This window comes from Polyergus mexicanus, unplaced genomic scaffold, assembly GCF_030449975.1.
Source record: "Polyergus mexicanus isolate NDT 795.1 unplaced genomic scaffold, iyPolMexi1.0 SCAF_18, whole genome shotgun sequence".
In the NCBI taxonomy this organism is placed as follows: Eukaryota; Metazoa; Arthropoda; class Insecta; order Hymenoptera; family Formicidae; genus Polyergus; species Polyergus mexicanus.
The window spans coordinates 983,692-1,001,908 of NW_027223338.1; the positions used below are offsets into that span (position 1 = coordinate 983,692).

General features: G+C 35.5%; 2 protein-coding genes across 3 annotated transcripts in view; one reads left to right on the forward strand and one right to left on the reverse strand.

Annotated features, from left to right (window-relative positions):
- LOC138941121 (putative inorganic phosphate cotransporter) overlaps positions 1–4,616 on the reverse strand; it is a 10,732-nt gene extending 6,116 nt beyond the window's left edge. Inside the window, exon 1 of the mRNA XM_070310498.1 lies at positions 4,140–4,616. Coding sequence (XP_070166599.1) covers positions 4,140–4,164 — 25 coding nt within the window. The 5' untranslated portion in view covers positions 4,165–4,616. The remainder of the gene's footprint in view (positions 1–4,139) is intronic.
- Positions 1–11,687, forward strand: part of LOC138941119 (cilia- and flagella-associated protein 52) — a 15,361-nt gene extending 3,674 nt beyond the window's left edge. The window contains exons 1-11 of one of the 2 annotated variants that reach the window (XM_070310497.1): positions 4,185–4,691; positions 6,887–7,086; positions 7,186–7,363; positions 7,566–7,815; positions 7,983–8,259; positions 8,358–8,530; positions 8,616–8,764; positions 9,780–9,925; positions 10,284–10,435; positions 10,740–11,290; positions 11,403–11,687. In XM_070310497.1, the coding sequence (XP_070166598.1) occupies positions 6,943–7,086; positions 7,186–7,363; positions 7,566–7,815; positions 7,983–8,259; positions 8,358–8,530; positions 8,616–8,764; positions 9,780–9,925; positions 10,284–10,435; positions 10,740–11,290; positions 11,403–11,677 (2,295 nt within the window). In that variant the 5' untranslated portion in view covers positions 4,185–4,691; positions 6,887–6,942 and the 3' untranslated portion in view covers positions 11,678–11,687. Of the gene's footprint in view, positions 1–4,184; positions 4,692–6,886; positions 7,087–7,185; positions 7,364–7,565; positions 7,816–7,982; positions 8,260–8,357; positions 8,531–8,615; positions 8,765–9,779; positions 9,926–10,283; positions 10,436–10,739; positions 11,291–11,402 lie in introns of those variants that run through there. The other variant, XM_070310496.1, reaches the window with a different exon arrangement.
- The last annotated feature ends 6,530 nt before the right edge of the window (positions 11,688–18,217 follow it).

The window sequence follows — 18,217 nt, forward strand, 5'->3', positions numbered from 1 at the left end:
AAGCAGTGGTATCAACGCAGAGTACTGTTAGATAAAATTGTCGAAAGAATCCGCTCGATGATAACGCGGAAATTATTATTATTAATCATTAAGTGGAAACCGATGTCACATCGTCGCGTGTCGAAAATGCGTAAAAGCAATATTTTCGATAAATTTACAATCTAGTTTTCCTCAAGTATTTTCCTCAAAATTGACATACCAAAACGATGTCTCTATTGCAAATTACTCCTCGCTTCTCTGCGCTTATCTTCTGTTTACTTATTAATAAAATGTCGATATAAAATTTCACGATAAAACGCATGTTCCACAAAGATAAAACGGGAGCGTCTCACGAGCAGAGACAAAAGCTTACTACAGCTTAATTATGCCGATTATATGATTCATCGTTACAAGATATGTCGCGTAAACGTTGAGATTTGATTTGTGCGTGTAAGTATAAGTTTCTTAAGAATATATAACGATGACTTCTTTTATGTACAATTTATGTCTAAATCGCTGATGTATTCTCGTTGGGCAAACGATTACTTATAGTCGCGGAAAAGTCAAACAGAAATAACGAGAAATAGCGTTGAATTATAGAAATTTTGATTTTAAATTAAGAAGCTCGTTTTCGTCAGTGGTATCAACGCAGAGTACTTCCACGGAAGTAATCAATACGTAATGAAGTATCGTGAGAGAAGGGAGAGGGGAGTATCTTTAAAAATAATACAATATTTTGTATCTCCGACACGCGCATTATTCTCTCTTAATTTTGCAAAAACACCGAAACGCATGCGAATTCTCCGATACACGCTTGCATTGTAATAATTTTGTGTGTACACGCACGTGTATACATCTAAATAAGCAGGATATACATCTGCATCAGCTGATGCGAATGATTGATATCGCGATAGACGCGTTCAACGAATAAAAAATGAGTCTCGCGTCAATGGGACGTGAGATCTATTTATTTTCCAAAAACTTCTCCAAGATATATTGCTCGAAAATAACAATAGCAATGGTCTGCGATATCATCGAGTGACGCTACTCGAGGGGACGTCGAGGATCTCGCTTACAATAGTCTCGCAATTTGAACAAATACAGAAAGCCACGGTGAGATATGACAAGCTTCTAAAGAAAAATTCAATTTCGCTGAAACTGAATTTCCGGCACTCTCTATAAAATTAGAGTGTCTATAATAGTAATAATAAATAGATATGCAGAAGTCATAATATACACAACACAATCAACCAATTCCAATATAGGTAATAATAAAAATAAATAATATAATAATAATAAAGGTAATGATATAAAATATAAACACATGTACCACAATTGATACCCTAATAGTGTTATGTAACAATTACTTGCTCAAAGAATACTGGATACGCCTACTGTATTGAGCCTACATTATCTTATCTCGCGATATACGGGAAATACATGCTCGAAGAAGCTTCAACGCTTAGTTTTACCGATAATGGTTCTCTCTTTTTTTTTCTCATCATAATTTTTTATATATTTATTTGGATGTTGATTCGTCGAGAAAAATTATAACGAGAACGATCGTTTCCGCGGTGGCGAAGCGAGCCAATACGCGATCGCGATTTAATTTCTGTAATCAGCTCCGCGAACTCTGCTATATTCAACAAACGACAGTGATTATGCCAGCAAATAGATGAACAAACACAATACACGGATGGAACATGGCACGATATTAAATTTATGCGGCGTCTCATTAAGATGAAGCAAACGCGACCGATCGCGGGGTACATCTCGCTAATCGCGAGATCATCGACATTACGGATGATCGATGACGTAATTTTCTCTTGGAAGCAAGAAAAATATCGAAAGGCGTAACATTTTTACACACATATCGTGGCGGAAGTTGCGATGATTTACGGCTGTTAATTGACTGATATACGTGTATATATACGTGACTTTGAAGAAAAGGTACGAACGCGTCATAAGATTGTATCGTCAACGTTTAAGTGGTCGATCGCATGACTTTTCTCCTAGGAGAAGAAAGATGAGAAAAGATATTTGAAAAAAAATTCCTGAAACTACTGCTCCTTTATGGTATTTAATTTTATTTAATTAATATTTAATAATATTTATTTAGGATTTTTTGAATGAAAATTTTTAGATGAATAATTCGTGCGGAATCGGAGATAAGTTTGCGAAAAATTATTGTATGTCCATTATCGCGTACGATGAACTCTTCGTGCCAAAAGCGCGAAAGCAAATAATTTAAAAATTAATTTTGTAAATTTTCGAACTTGATTGAGCAATTCACATTGAATTGCGATAAAATATCGGCGAAAGTTGATTAAAATTTAAAGAAAGTGAATTAAAATAAATCTGACAATTTTAATCTTCAGAGTACCTTTTGAATCATATTTGAAGAAGATAAATATAAATATATATATATATATATATATTCAAAAATATACAATCTATTATACATATATAAATAGAGATGTATAATTCATTGTACCCTCAAAGTTTCTTTACGATGCGATCGTTATTCCGTTGGATTTTAAGAGACACAATGATTTTTTAAAAAATTCCGAAGGCTTCTTCCGTGAAATTCATTTTCCATGCCAGACTTTTCAAGTCAGACTATTCTTCCTTAATATATACAGCGAGATATTTGCAATCGTGCTTCGATTGCCAAAATGTCGTAATGAGTGCGCGATCCACGAACGTGCGCGGTTTCTCCGCATAAGCAAAAGCAACGTTTATTTATGTAAAAAAACGTGAAAAAAAAAAGCGGCCTTGACCAAGAGACGTGATATGTGCGCCAATTTCCGATAGCCAATTATTGTGATCGATATCTATTCAAGGTTTGCGAGAAAAAGAGGGAGACAAAGGAAGGAGAAAAAATATGATATGAAAAATCAGACACGAGTCTGACTAAAGTCGATAAATAGTTTGCTGAACATAAATTCGTCACGGATCTCCTTTTATTTCCTCCAGCGTTATGACTTTTCGCGCTTCTGATCGAGAGGCGACCTTGATCGATTCTGTCATGGTTCAGTTCGTTTCGAGTAAAAAAAAGAGATATGAATTTTGATGGTGCTATATGCATATACTCGCGCGATTACGTGAATGTCAGGAAGTGCTGTTTAAACGAACGAGTTGCAATTAATGTCAAGGTATTCCCGCCTACGCGGTCAAACGAACGCGAAAGTTATGATAGGTTTAAAGCTGCAATCTTGTTTTTTTTTTTTTAACGAATCAAGATCTCTAATCAATCAATGATTCTCGATTATTCTGTTAAACAGCGGCAGCCGCGTTTTTCAAATACACAAACGATAAAGACGATTTGATACGAGCTGATTACACGATTATTACATCGATCTATCGCTTTCGGCTTCATACCTAAGAAAATTCTTCAAAATTTTCCAAAAATTTACCGTATACTTAAACTGCGAATTATATTAAAAACATAAGAAATTATTCGATTTATCGCTTTGAAAAATGTTTTTTTTTTAATTATTATCATTATGTTATACTTGATTTTTATATCATGTTGTAAATGATTTTTTTATACTTGTTATACTTGACTCATATGACTATGCAATATCTGATAATTTTTAAAAGCTACATTATTTATCTTTGCTTGTTGCAAGAAAAGGAAAATTTGTTTTTTTCTGAAAAATGTCAGGTTTCCAGTATTTTCTCATATCAATTGATTTTTTTTTTTTTTTAATTATTTAAATCGAATTAATGAAATCCGGTCTATTATGATGGCTTTATCTTTATAATCGTATTACCTATTCCAGAGACTGCGGAACACTCGGCAATATTTAACGACTGGTTTTTTTTTTTTTGCGTCCTAGATATCAACGTTAATTTTATACCGCGAAGAAAACGCATAAGTACTTTTTTTTTATTACAATCCGGTTCGGGTGGTATTTGACATCCAGTTTCTGATATCGATAATACAAACGTCGCACTATGTCGCAACAAAAATTCGCCGCGATCAAATCGATGAAATCATTGATCAGCAAATCCCATTCGATCCGTGTCGATTCCGCGGCGATAAATCACAAGTTAATGAAATATGTGTAATTAGACGAGAAAATGTAAATAAATTCAGAAGAGTGCAGAAATATCCGCGGGAGTGATTTAAGTTGCGAGATCGAGATCGTACTTACAACACGCTTTCCACGCAGAGATCATCCTTGAAGATTTACTAGGCACGCGAGATATGTCAACGATATATGCGTCTCTCTGTCTTTTTCTCTTTCTATTATCTCTATTAAAATTCAAAGTTATGTCATTCGCGCATTTCGTTTTTTTCCCCTTATCAACGTCGCCCCTCTTCTATCTCACAATAATTTTCGAATATATTAGTCACCGCACAGATCTCATCCGTTCCCAACTCCCCGTTCTGCTGTCAACTTCTCCGACGAGCCGCGCACACGTGTCGCGAGCGACTGAATCCGGCACCCTCGATAAGTTCCCTTTATATCTGCTTTATGTACTGCTCGTCGTGCATTATCCAGGGTGGGGAATGAGAGAGGAATGCAGGTAAGAGTGGTAAAAAGCGATAAGCAGTCTCGGATCGCGGAGTCAGTGCGCGAGGACATCGATGCTTCGAAGAGAAATACTCGAACGCGCGCGATCATCTCTCTCCGATTTTTCCCGCTGGATCTTTCGGAGTGCCGGAGGATGACGACGTCTTTGACAGATCAGAGGGGGGAAAGGTAGGCACGGGTCTTGGCGGGAGGGAGAAGGGGGGAGGGGGGAGGTAATCGAATCGTCGTCCAATTCTTCCGGTATGAAAGAACATTTCGCGGGATATTTCGATGCTTAGAGCAGTGTACTTTTCGCTTTTGATTTTTGCGCGATTAAAAAATTCTCAAGAACTTAATCGTATTTTTTATCGCTAATTATCGCTAAATCTTATTGTTAGATAGCTGGAGAAATAACTCTCGGGAGAAATTTAAAAAAATATCTATCTTATTCTTACGTCGGAGTATAATGGATGCTATTCAAGAGAATTACGTGTATTATGTAACGACGCGCATTGTGCGATAATTCGAAACAACAAAAAAAAAAAAAAAAAATAGAAGATATATAAATTTTGATTCTATTACAATTGCGTAATAAACTTTAGCGACTTTTATCCTTCGTATATTCTCGGAATTGTGTCCGATTTTTCTCGACAACGTGCCCACGATCAGTTTCGCGTGCGCGAATATTTATCACGGCATAATGTAATGCTTCTTTAATGCCAGCTTCTACTTGAGCTTCGTATACTCGAGACTCGAAACGAGACATTCACCTTAAATCGGGTACTTCACCTTGGGATAAAAATTATTCATCCGTTTGTGTCCTCTATAATTATTTCACTTGACGAATTCTTTTCACGTATACTTTCATGGCGAACGACGTATCTTGTTAGATCTTTGCATGCGCGCGTGAAAATTCTGATTCACGCGATCCTGGTACATGTGCGTCTGTCAGGTGATCGATATCGATATATGCGATATCGATGCTAATTATCTTTCAAGCACGACGCAAGGCTGCATTTTAGGGCAATGTTAACGTACACTATTTTGCAATATTTCGCCGCAAAGTTTTTGCAAGCAACATTTAATTGTGATTTAAAAAAACTATATTTTTATATGATTTTTCTATATAAAATTCTATTATATTTAGATATTATAATTTGAAAACGATCATTGTACTCTTTCGACAATTATTTTGGTTAAAATAAACCTGTAGCAATATCTTCTGTCAATGTGATTTAGAATAGAAAATTAGACGAATTTAATTATGCAACAATACAGGGCGCTCTAAAAAGGTACGGTCAAAATTTAGGGAGATATTCCTCACATCTATACCGTATTGTTATTCAGCCATTACAAGTAACCATAACATTAAAGGTCAATATTTTTCCGATTTTCGCCTGACAGATAAGGTCCACTATTTTATTAAGATAGAATAGAAAAGAAGCTCTAGTTCCTGAAAAAAGCGTTTTCGCATCCATGTTCATATAACATTTTTTCATCCTTTAGATGTGAGAAATATCTGTCTAGATTTTTAAAGCATCCTGTATATTTAAAGATTTAAAATTTATATATATTTTTTATAACTTGATACAAGAGATACATAAAAATATATTATATAATTTAAATAATAGAACGAATCATTCTTAATTTTATTCCGAAATGCATACAATATCATCGATGAAAAAAAATAATCGTTATTTATTTCATATATATTTAGACGTGTTATTAAAGAATAATCGTACGCGAAATACACGACTGCGGAAAATCGACGAGGGCGCACAAGGAGGGTGCATAGATACCGTACAATCAATTAATCGCCACGGCAACGGCAGTTTATATCGTTTCCATAAGTACACAACCTCTCTAAGTGCGTATCTCTCAGAATACAATACACTTAATCTTACCGTAAAGTTGGTGCAAGGAACCCCATATCGACAATGGAGCCCCGGGATCTCGAAACGATTGGAATAATCGCGTTCGATGGTTTGTGCGAAAAGCAGCACTTGAATTTTATCATTCTAGATTTTTATGGATAACGAAACAAAACTCTAAGCTCGAGAAACGATTTTATAAATTATAGGTATATTAAAGATTTGTTATCGCGAATACGAAATTGGCAGGATTAATCGAACGAGATAAATCAAATTTAGGAACCGAGGAATCCGAATCCTTGTGAACGCGTGTGATTTATAAAAGAAATTTAATCCAAAAATATTTTAACAATTTCAATAAATTTTATTATATTACAGCACAAACACATACACGTGCTTTATATATATTAATTTATAAATGTATTGTACAATTATATTTATCGTATTTATTGTTTTACCGTGTGTTTTTCTTTCAAATTTCATACGTAATTATTGTAAATTATTCATTTTAAGGTATAACAAAAAACGCTCTGCGATTACATCCGGACGAGAAGCATCTCCTCTATCCGATGGGCCACAAGGTAGTCATAAGGAACATCGAGACCAGCGAGCAACGATTCCTCAGCGGTCACACGAACAATGTCTCGGCATTGTGCGTTTCTCCGTGCGGAAAATACGTCGCTTCCGGCCAAAATAATCATCTTGGTTTCAAGGTATATACATATGCAAGGTCCTTAACATTTTCATTTCTTATTATGAGCGTATTCAATTGTATTTTACGCAATCTTACCTACATTTTACGTTTGTCGCAGGCTATGGTAATCGTATGGAATTACAAAGAGGGTACGATGATGGGCAGCTACGAGACTCACAAAGTCGGCGTCGAAGATCTGTGCTTCACGTGCAACGGCGACTTCCTCGTGAGCCTGGGTGGCAGGGACGACGGCAACGTGATCGTCTGGGACGTTCAGAAGAATTTTCTCATATGCGGTATCCTCTCCGTTCGAAATTTTGGGTTTTATGAAAACAATACAGATCTCCATCTTTCGCAAATCCGAAAGTCGAGGGTACATTCGATTTGGAGAAACAGATTGTTTCCCCGAGAGTTCTCCAACTTGAAACAATCTCGATTATATGTATTGTATAATTATAAGTTTGACGCAACATCGCGCAAAAGATGATTCTCTCGCAGGATCATTAGCCAGCAACGATATAAGCGGCGACGCGTACAATATTGCGAGGATGCATCTTCACGATCGGTGCTTCGTCACCGCGGGCGACAGGACCCTGAAGATCTGGCGCATCGAGGCGGAGAAGCGAAGGGTGCGAGGAGTCGACGTGGAAGTGGGCAAACTGAAGCGTCTCATCAACTGCATCGCCGTGGACGAGAGGGATGAGATCGTTTACTGCGGCACTTCTTCCGGTGATATCATTAACGCAAGGTCACATACAGAAATGCCGTTTGAGGATAAAAATTTGTGCTTATCATTCCATTATAATACTTATCTTTTAATCGCTTTTATGTTTTATCTTCTTTCAGCATTATCTCTTGCTATCTATCACTTTGTCGAGCTTAATTTTTTTTTTTTTTTTTTTTTTTTTTTTGCAGATTGAACTTACGCGATGATCTGGGATGCGGTGAATCGCCGACGCGTTCGCCGGTGATGATCGGCTGCTATTCAAAGATAACGCGCGATAAGAGAAAAATGAAGACGGGTGAGGGTGATCTGTACGCGGGCGGGGTGAGAAGCCTGCTGCTTCTGAAGGACGGGAAACTGCTGGTCGGTACTGGTGACGGTGCCATCGAATTGATTCAAATAATAAGCAGGAAGGAAAACCGAACGCACAAGCCGTCAAAGTTTCCTAATACACCGCAGATACTCACTGTAAATCTTTTATAAATATCTACAGAAGAGATACACTAAAAAAAAAAAAAAAAAGAGGGAATCCGCGTACGAGATTATAGTTATCATTTTTTTATCAGCATCAAGCGGAAAATGTATGCAGCGCCGTGACATCCATGATTCTGTATCTAAACGAATTTGTGCTGATCGGGACAGCCTGGTGCGAAATCTATCAGATTCAGCTGTCAAATTTTCACATACGTCTACTTGTCACTTCTCACACCAGTTGCATATACAGCGTCGCTTTTCCGCGGTAAGAACGTTGAATTTTGCAACCATATCATGTGTATATTATCAGCTGGCAAATGCGAACAATTAATGACATTTTAATGTCGCAGCGTCCGTTCGGATATATTCGCGACAGGTAGCAAAAACGATGTCAGGCTATGGCAGTTGGAAAAGCAAAAAGAAACACTTCGTATCACCGTAGCGAATTTCGTTTGTTCCAGTCTACAATTTGCATGCGATGATCAAGTGCTGTTCTCTGGTACACATAACTTGTACACATATATTAGTTTTGAAAATAATTTCAAAGATTCTATATAATGTATAATTAGCCATTATTTATTCAGATATTAATATATAATTGTTGAAGAATTTACTCATATATTATTTTTCATATTAATCATCAAGCAGGTTATATTATAATCTTAATGTATATGATCTCTTTCAGGAAAGTAACGCGTTACTTGTTACCGTTGCAGTTACTTTGTTTCGGTAACGATTGTTATTTTTTTCTATTTGTAACACCGTTATATTTTTACAGTAACGATAACGAATTAGCCATTACTTTTATCGTTATATTTTTTGGTTTTTATTATCTTATATCTATTCAATAGATGCATTTTTGGAAAATATTTTGTAGCCTTCTATCATAGGCTGCATTCTGATAGTCATTGCCAATACTGAAAATCTATAGTAACGTTAATTATAAATTTTATAATACTGACAGTAAATATTGGGATACACTCTTAATAATATCAATATTTCTCTTAACGATATTTAAAAACAATGTTTGATAAGAATTTTTGACAAAATTGAAATTTGTAAATTACAATTTAACTTTCTATAAAGATAAGTGTATTAAAAGGTAAAGATATTAACATAAAAAATTAGAATCATTAAATATAAGTTTAATATAAAAAACGCTTGCTATATAGAGACTAATTTAGAGTTTTTAATTGTAACATAGATTATTACATTTAATATTGATTATTAAATAATTTTATAATCTAATAGCTTATTTTAGCATTACAGAAAACAAAAACATAACGAAAAAAAGTAACGAATCGTTACTTTCCAAGTAACGGTAACGGTAACGAGTTACTTTTATGGTATAGAGTAACGTTCCCTGATCTCTTTTTTTTTTTTCAAAAGTGTATCTATGCATACATTTCAAAATAGTTACAATTTACTGAACGTATGATAATCCAGCGTGTACCATGCCTATCGCCGTATACCTATATTATGGCAAAAGAATTCTTACATTTCATGCTTTTCAGCTTGGAACGACGGCACAATAAGAGCATTCGCGTCGCACAACGGACAGTTGCATTTCGCCATTCATAACGCCCATACAAAAGCCGTATCCACGGTCGCGGTCACGAACGATGGTGCGACACTCATTAGCGGTGGTTGCGATGGCCAGGTGATTTATTATTACGCTTTCTCTAGAAAATGCCATTTTCATTTTAAAAACTAATCGATTACCGATTTATGAAAACTTCGATAATTTATATAAGACACTTTTTATATATATATGTATATACATATATAAATATATATATATATATATATATATATATATATTTATGTATATAATTGTGATTTATTACTTCTCTATGAGAAAATTACTATTATATTATTATATTATTTATTGTAATCCATATAAATCTTGTTTGCATTTTTAAAGCATAATAATGTAATTAACCGTAGCTTTATCTCAAGAGTTTATTATTTGCTCGAGTATATTTTAGCGTACAATGAGAAATTTATTCGATTTTCAGGTGCGAATATGGGAGATAAAAGACGACGTGCAGCGATTGATTAGTATACTGAAGGAACATCGGGGACCGATAACATCTTTGCACATCTCGAATAATAATGAGGATCTAATTAGTTCAAGTACAGACGGCACATGTGTCATCTGGGATTTAACGTAAGAGTTTTTTTCTAAAGGCGTAAGATTAATAAAAATTAGAATATATATAGCTATCATTAATTTTTTAATACATTTTTTTTTTATGCAGAAAAGTTTCTCATGTGTTCTCAACAACTTCGTCTAAAACAAAATCTAATAAGAAAATAAACGTTACTTTATCTCTCTTTCTCTTTTCCATTATTTTAATTAATTATGATTATAAAATATAAGTTTAATAATTAAGTGAATCTAGGTATGTTACATCAAGCAAATACTAGATTTTTAAAAAGGAATAAAAAAATGATTCTCTTCCAATATATAGACGTCACGCTAGGAAACATACTCTCATGGAAAACACGATGTTTATGATGGCGCAATTCACACCAGACGGTATCCAGATTTTGACTTGCGGCACGGATCGAAAGATCGCTTACTGGGAGACTCTGGATGGCTCGTTGGTGCGAGAAATTGAGGGTTCCAACGTCGGAACGTTAAACTGCGTGGACGTCAGTCCCGATGGTCGGTATTTCGTTACCGGATCCAACGATTGTATTGTTAAAATCTGGAAGTACGATAGTGCGGATCTCCTTTATGTCGGTATTTCCCACGCGGCGATAATTACCGGGTGTAAATTCAGCGCGGACAGCAAGTATGTAGTGACTATTAGCGCCGATGGAGCGATTGTAATTTGGAAATATCCATCCGAAATGTTGGAGAATTCAAAGTCTATGGGTGAAACAAGAAGAACAGCTAGCTCTATACGTAGCCCGCGAAACGAGAAGAAATTATCTCTGCAAAAAGCAAAAGGCGATGAAGATGTCGCAGCGGATCAGACTGTACGATCTTCTAAAAAATCTACTTCATCAGGCACAAGTAAAAATTACATTATATTATTGAATATATGCGCATAAGTTGGAACAATACAGATTTTACAGCGTTAAGCGCTATAATTTATGTATTATAATTTAATAATCGTATTTTTCAGATGGTGATCGAAAGCAGCTATCAGTTGTTTCCGATCATAGTAAAGGATCTAAAAAGGAAGCTCACGAGAGAGAGATACCCATATGTAAATGTGCATCATTAGAATCAGCAAGCTCTAAATCAAGTGCAGGTACATCGAACAAATGTCGATGTAAAGACACGAAAAATGATGAATCATCTAGTAAAGTAAAGACGATGGAACAATTAAAAGAATCTTCAAATGTGCACAGCAGAAAATTTATTAAATCAAATAATGCACGAAACGATAAACATTAAACTAATTAATTTATCAGAGATTTTAATGTGTCATTATTGAGAAAATAAATTTAATAACATAAAAACTAGGTTCTTGATAATATAATTATATCGCAAATACAGAAGAGAGAGAGAGAGAGAGAGAGAGAGAGAGAGAGAGAGAGAGAGAGAGAGAGAGAGAGAGAGAGTTATATCACAATAAGCTGTATGTTAAATTACATATGTATATACATATATTTGTATATTATCCTTCTAATGGTAAAAAATATATAATACGTTCGGATTACGTAACGCCACTCAAACGCGTTAAAGATTTATCGATGAAGTTGACAATTGACGCGCAGTTTAGATTTTGTCTATGCTTTTATCCATGATTTTTTAATAGCACCCGAAGACGAAACGCAGCATTACAAGCATCCGAGGACTTAAAAGCTTAAATGAATACGGTGTTGTAATTAATCTGGCGAATTGCATTTTTGGCAAGATTACATTCTCGTTACTCGGGCTCTTGGAAATGCTGCGATATTAGCTCGACCGATACCGGACGCGTCAATCAGCATCATCATAGATGCATCCGATTACGCGATCGGAGCAACGTTGCAACAATTCCTAGATAATGCATGACAATTTTTAGAATTCTTCACAAAATCTTTATCTCCTTCTCATCATTCAGCAAAAATACAGCGCGTATGACCGCGAACTATTGACAATATACAGGGTGGCCCCGAACGTTCCAGTAAGACTTTGAGATCTTATAGAAAATTTAATTCTGAAAAGATTTTCTATAAACATGGAACGTGGAAAAATGCTTCCTTAAGAAGTTATCGCTCAAGAATCTCTGATGCAAAGGAAGAGCAAAAGGTGAAAAGAAAATGAAACTTAATAAATTTCTTGAAAAAAAACGATAAAAATAAAAAATAAAATTCTTTTTCGCTTTTAATCAGATAAATATCCACTACACAATTTCACGACAATTCCGTTATCTCTATTATATATCTCTAATTATATATCTCTATTATATTATAATGTCAATCTACAAGGGATATTTGACATATCAAAGGCCTCGATAATGATGTAGCCGATGCATTATCTCATGTTGAAGGAATCTCGAAAACTCTTGTGGTCGACCACCAAACTTCTCAGATCTGCGGAAAAAGACGACAGCGAGTTACTCGAAATTCTCGGATCCAAAACGAGCACGTTAAAATTTAAGAAAGTACGTTTTCCCGATTATGATGTAGGTATTTATTGCGATGTAATGAGTGACGTTTTCGTTTTAGGACCATATGTGCCGGAATCCCTGCGGCGTGGCATTCTCAATTCTTCGCATGGACTTTCACATACGCAGAAACTAATAACAAAACGTTTTGTTTGGCCATCGATCAACAAAGATAGAAATTGGGCGCGATAATGCATTCCATATATGCGGCAGATTCGACTTTCTCTATTTTTTATTGTACATTTTCTTTTTGAAACGGTAGCCGAGACGACGAGATACACTCGTCGAAATTTCCGTTAGGGAAAAAAGTAAAAGTGAAAATTCTTTTATTAATTACAACTTACGGATAATCACAACTGATAAAGATGCTAATGGAAATGGGAAACAAGTATTACGAATAGAATCTTATGCTCTATAAGCGATATAAGAAAAATCAAAATAGGTGCAGGAAGATTTTGTTAATTAAAAGATTATCTGAATAAGACCAATTGTGATAAAAATCAAATTAGATTTCTTAAAGATTGATTGGATTAGCCTCCACAGAAATTAAAACTCAAAGCAATACGGAAATTGTTAGGTATCGGACTCTATTAAAATACACCGATACAAGCAAAAACTCGAATATAAAACATAAAGGAAAAATAATGATTCGGAAAATATAAAATTAACTTTAATGTCTGATTAAACGGATTTACTTATAGATAATTCTACAATCGTGCGAGGAAAAATATAGCAAGTAATTATTTATGAATTAAATCAAAAAAATATTGATATGATTTTATATGAAAAATTGATATCTTTGCTTAGCAAACCCGTGAACAAGATATATATGAAAATAAAGTAGAATCAAAAAAAAAAAAGCTTCGCAGTGCCGTTAATTCTCTCTACATTGAAGTTATCTTCCGAAAGTACGCAAACTATCACGATAGTAGAAAATTTATAGCAGTATTCCGAAGCATACGTCACGTCTTGAATAATATTGTATCAGCCGAATCGGATACTTCAAAGTGGCGAAGAATCGAGGATTTATTATCGCGTATTAATCAGCGTCCAGATCGAGACGTTAATACGATCGAGATGAGAGCGATGAAGATTTTACTGCGGACTCTTCAGAAGATTAAGGATAATATAATCGAATGAAATAACGACAACGAAAATATCGACAATAGAAATATCGAAATTACGTCGCATTCTCTTTGTTTCAGATAATGAATATAAAGGATGCTACCAAAGGTCTAGCAAACGAAAGAATTTATTCATATTCGCTTAAAGTTTTCAGTAGACTTAAACTTTATTGAAACTCATTGTGAGATCAATGATGTTACGTATAATGATATTAAGCTATTTTTTTATGTGAATTTAGATTTATTTATATTTTTAATTCTATTATTTATAATACAGGGTGTCCCATTGGAAGTTGTTGAAACTAATCGGCTGTTATTTTTAAATGCACATAAGGAGCAGGAAAAGTAAAATATCTTCTAATAGAGAACATTTTTATTTACATATGGACTAAAGACAATTGAAAATATTATTATTATTAAATAAACGTTTATGAAAAAAACGACAATTTCTTTTATCGATATATATTGTATATTCGAAATGGGTACCAGAATTGAAACAGAGAAATGAAGTTTCTTTTGGAAACTGTAAAAACTTTACATAACATTTCAATACGTCGCATAGCGAAGAAACTATCGAATTACTCACATATTTAAGTAAAATAAATTATTTTTTAATAACAAAAATTCCAATTTCTTTTTAAATCAAAAAATAAATTTAGTATTATGTATATATTTTATTTTTAATCAAATATGTATATTTTTTAAAGTACTCAGATAATTAATATATGTTATCAATTGTATAGAGAAAAGAAATTTAAAAATTAGTTTTCTAAAGAAAAAAAAATAAAAGAAAAGAAAACTAAAATAAAATTTTTATCCATATTTAATTATTTATTTTAAATAATTATAATCAATTTTATATATAGAATTATACACATATACACACACACACATTTTTTTTTCCCCCATTTGAAAAGATACATGCTTAATTAAAATAGAAAATACAAAAATTATATTAAATAAAAAAAATTCGTTGCCGGCTCGTTAGGAAAGAGACAGAATACAGTATATCTGTTCTCCTCTACTATCCGAAACTAGCCGAAGCGCCGAATGGCACATGTACGCATTTTTCACTTGGGTGCGTTATCCCTTCCATTACGGTTGCATATTGCATATTGCGTATGTTGCTCTCAATTCTGACATCACTCTTGGTACTCTCGGTAGTCGGGCGTAAGCATCGTTTCGGAATCGTTTCGCTTCGTCGTGTGAGTCTCCGTGATTCTTCCGCACGTGCCGCCGAGTCTGGTGTTTTCTTCGGCCGATTCTTCAGGATACCGAGTGTATACAACCGAGTGATATTCTTCCGCGACGTAGACGGGAAGTTTCGCGAAGTTTTCGTTAGCAAAGTTATTCTTTCATCATCCCGGGAAGGCGTTAAATTTCGCCCTCTTCCTTTTCTTCGCTGGTTGTTCTTCATCCTCATCGTCCTCTCGTTCGCGCTCTTCGTAACTTCTCCTCTCGTCACATTGAATCGGCGGCGTGCCTTCGTCGTGATCGTCGTAGTATATCGCTTCGTGTGATCTGACGGAATTAGCGTATCGTCGATATCAACCCTTGATTACTCAACCCCCGCTGCCAACATGTTTACCGCGGACTATGACAACTACAAGATGGTGAGTTAGTAAGAAAGTCTTTTACAAGGTTTGCAACGAATGCCGCGACGAAAATCATATACCCGCCGCAAAATCATATTCGTGACGATTTACCGCATGTTAGCCCCTGAATCAAATTTTATAATCATGCTTATATCTATTCGCCTATTGTTTGTTGCAGTATGACACGAATGAATTTGGGCAGAACTCGCCGAGATACACGTCGCAAGGTACTCTTTACGCGGACTCTCATTATATCGGTAAGCGAGAGAGAAAACGATTTCCAATATATTAATAAAATAAGAAAAATTTCGACTTTAATAATTTCGATAAGGAGGAATGAACTTTTTTGTATTCTATGCGAATTGTTTGTACGAATCATCTCGTTGTTCTTCAAATAAGTAAACGCTACGAATGATAACGGATCGCGCATTATCTCGATTATTAATTTTATAAAAAAGTTATTATAAAATAGATTATTAATTTATAATATATCTGCCGATCGGTATCAACGTGGACATAATTAAACGAGACAGTGATAGTAAAGCTTCGGAGGATTTGATAGATCCATCATTATCTGGAAATCGCATAACGATCCGGATGGGCGATAAAAGGGATTTTACGCACTTAAGGGAGTGCGCTAATATTCAACCGTTTAACGTTCGCTCGTAAAATTTGTCGCTCCGCTTGTTGCACGTAAGAAGAATAAAAATCTCATTATTTGTTCAACCGGCACGGCCTGAGATTTCGCGGGTACATCCGATACCGATTCCACGGAAAACCTTGTCGGCAAGATATTTTCGACTCGGCAAAAGTCCGGCAAAGTTGTGTCATATCGCGTCTAGAGGAAGGGATAGGGACGAGAGGGTGGGTACTCGTTCTCGAAATAATCACTGCGGGGAAGGAACATCGTTATTTGTCTTTATTCGTGTTTTAATTAATTGAAATTTTACAAACACAATGAAACGATTGTAATGCGTCGTTTTTATTTCTGACAAACGAGAAATTTGATTAAATGTCGCGCGACAACTCGATTCGGACGTCCATTATTCGATTTCTCGACACGCGCCGTATTGTTTGTTATTTTCCGCTCCGATGATGTAGAAAGTAATAATCGACGAGGCTCTATCGACATTTCACAATAAATCAATTACGTCAAGCGAAGAAGAACTTTTACAGAATTGATATATAAAAGCGACCTTTTCTGTTAAAAGGAGAAAAGAAATTTTCGAAAGATCTACAATAATACTTATAATTGCGTATAATTTTAAATGCACTGATTATTTAAATCTCGGATATTCGGGCAAGCAACAATCGGATAGCACATGACTGATTGAATCCGCGTCTTTTTTTTTTTTTTTTCGCAGACGGCAATACCGCAGGAACCGGTCCCGAAGATGCGCGGACAGATAGCGACGATGGTGTTCAACCTTCATATAGTGGATATGCACCCCCTCAACTGGCGCAGCCAATCTATCATCCGATGCATCTACCTCACAATCCCAGGGTAAGTGATTTTTCTTCTATTTTTCTCTCTTTTATCTAGCTTCTTCTTCTTCTTCTTCCCCCGTTCTATCTCAACTACCTTTCAGTCGCGATCGAACCCGAGGAAACGATCAATCATGCGTGATTCGGCTGTTGGTTCCTCCGGAGCCACTGTCGTGAAAACAACGTCTCTGGAGCTTCTTAATAGACATTGAATATACCTTTTCCCGGGATTCTCTCTGTCGTTGAACATGCGAGTCATACGAGGAAGACAGATTAAAATCTAAGCGAGCGACCTCTGATCTTGATACCCCGAAAGATACCATTCCAACGGCGTCCATTCCCTCCGTCCCGAAAGTTATAAAGTTTGACAAAACCTTGCAAACTTTTATTCGATCAATGATGTATATCGATAGGGAATTGAAAAAGGCGGACTCTTTCTGGCCATCTTATTTCGGACCACCTGGTTGACTGTCGCGTGTTCAAGACAGGAGACGAAGACTAGATTTTTATGAACGAGTTTTGAGTAGATGCAAGAGAACGCTATTCGCGAGAGAGTAATGCTCGGCGTATCCGATATCAAAATTAATCAGAGTGATCCATTATGATCAGAGAGAGAAAGAAGCATAGAGATAGAAAGAGAGAGAGAGAGAGAGAGATAAACGTATTTAAAGAAATCGTACAAAATGTCGAGAATCGCGTAGCTTCTCGCTCGAGCCTTCTTGTTACTGGGATCCTTATCGTTTGTAGCTACACGAGAGATAAATCAAACTCGATTTCATGCGTCTGCTCGCTCGTTTGCTCTCGGAGTAGGCATTTCCTTTGAAATTCTCTCATCGGAAATCCCCCAACATCTTAAAAAAATCTTTCCAATGATAAAACGAAGATAAAGATATAATAACACTGTCGCGTGAAGCAAATCGTTGCACATCGATAGTCGGTAGTATATCGTTGTCTTTATATCGTTCTCGTGTTTCACAAATCCTCAAGTTACCAAGTTTCCACGACGAAGATAGAAATACTAAACGCAACAATTAATTATCGAAGGCGTAAGCATGTATGTTCAGTAAAATACATCGCAACATTCACACTTCGCCGCAAGAACCCAAGCTTGGAACTATTTGCGCTCGGCGATTTCAGG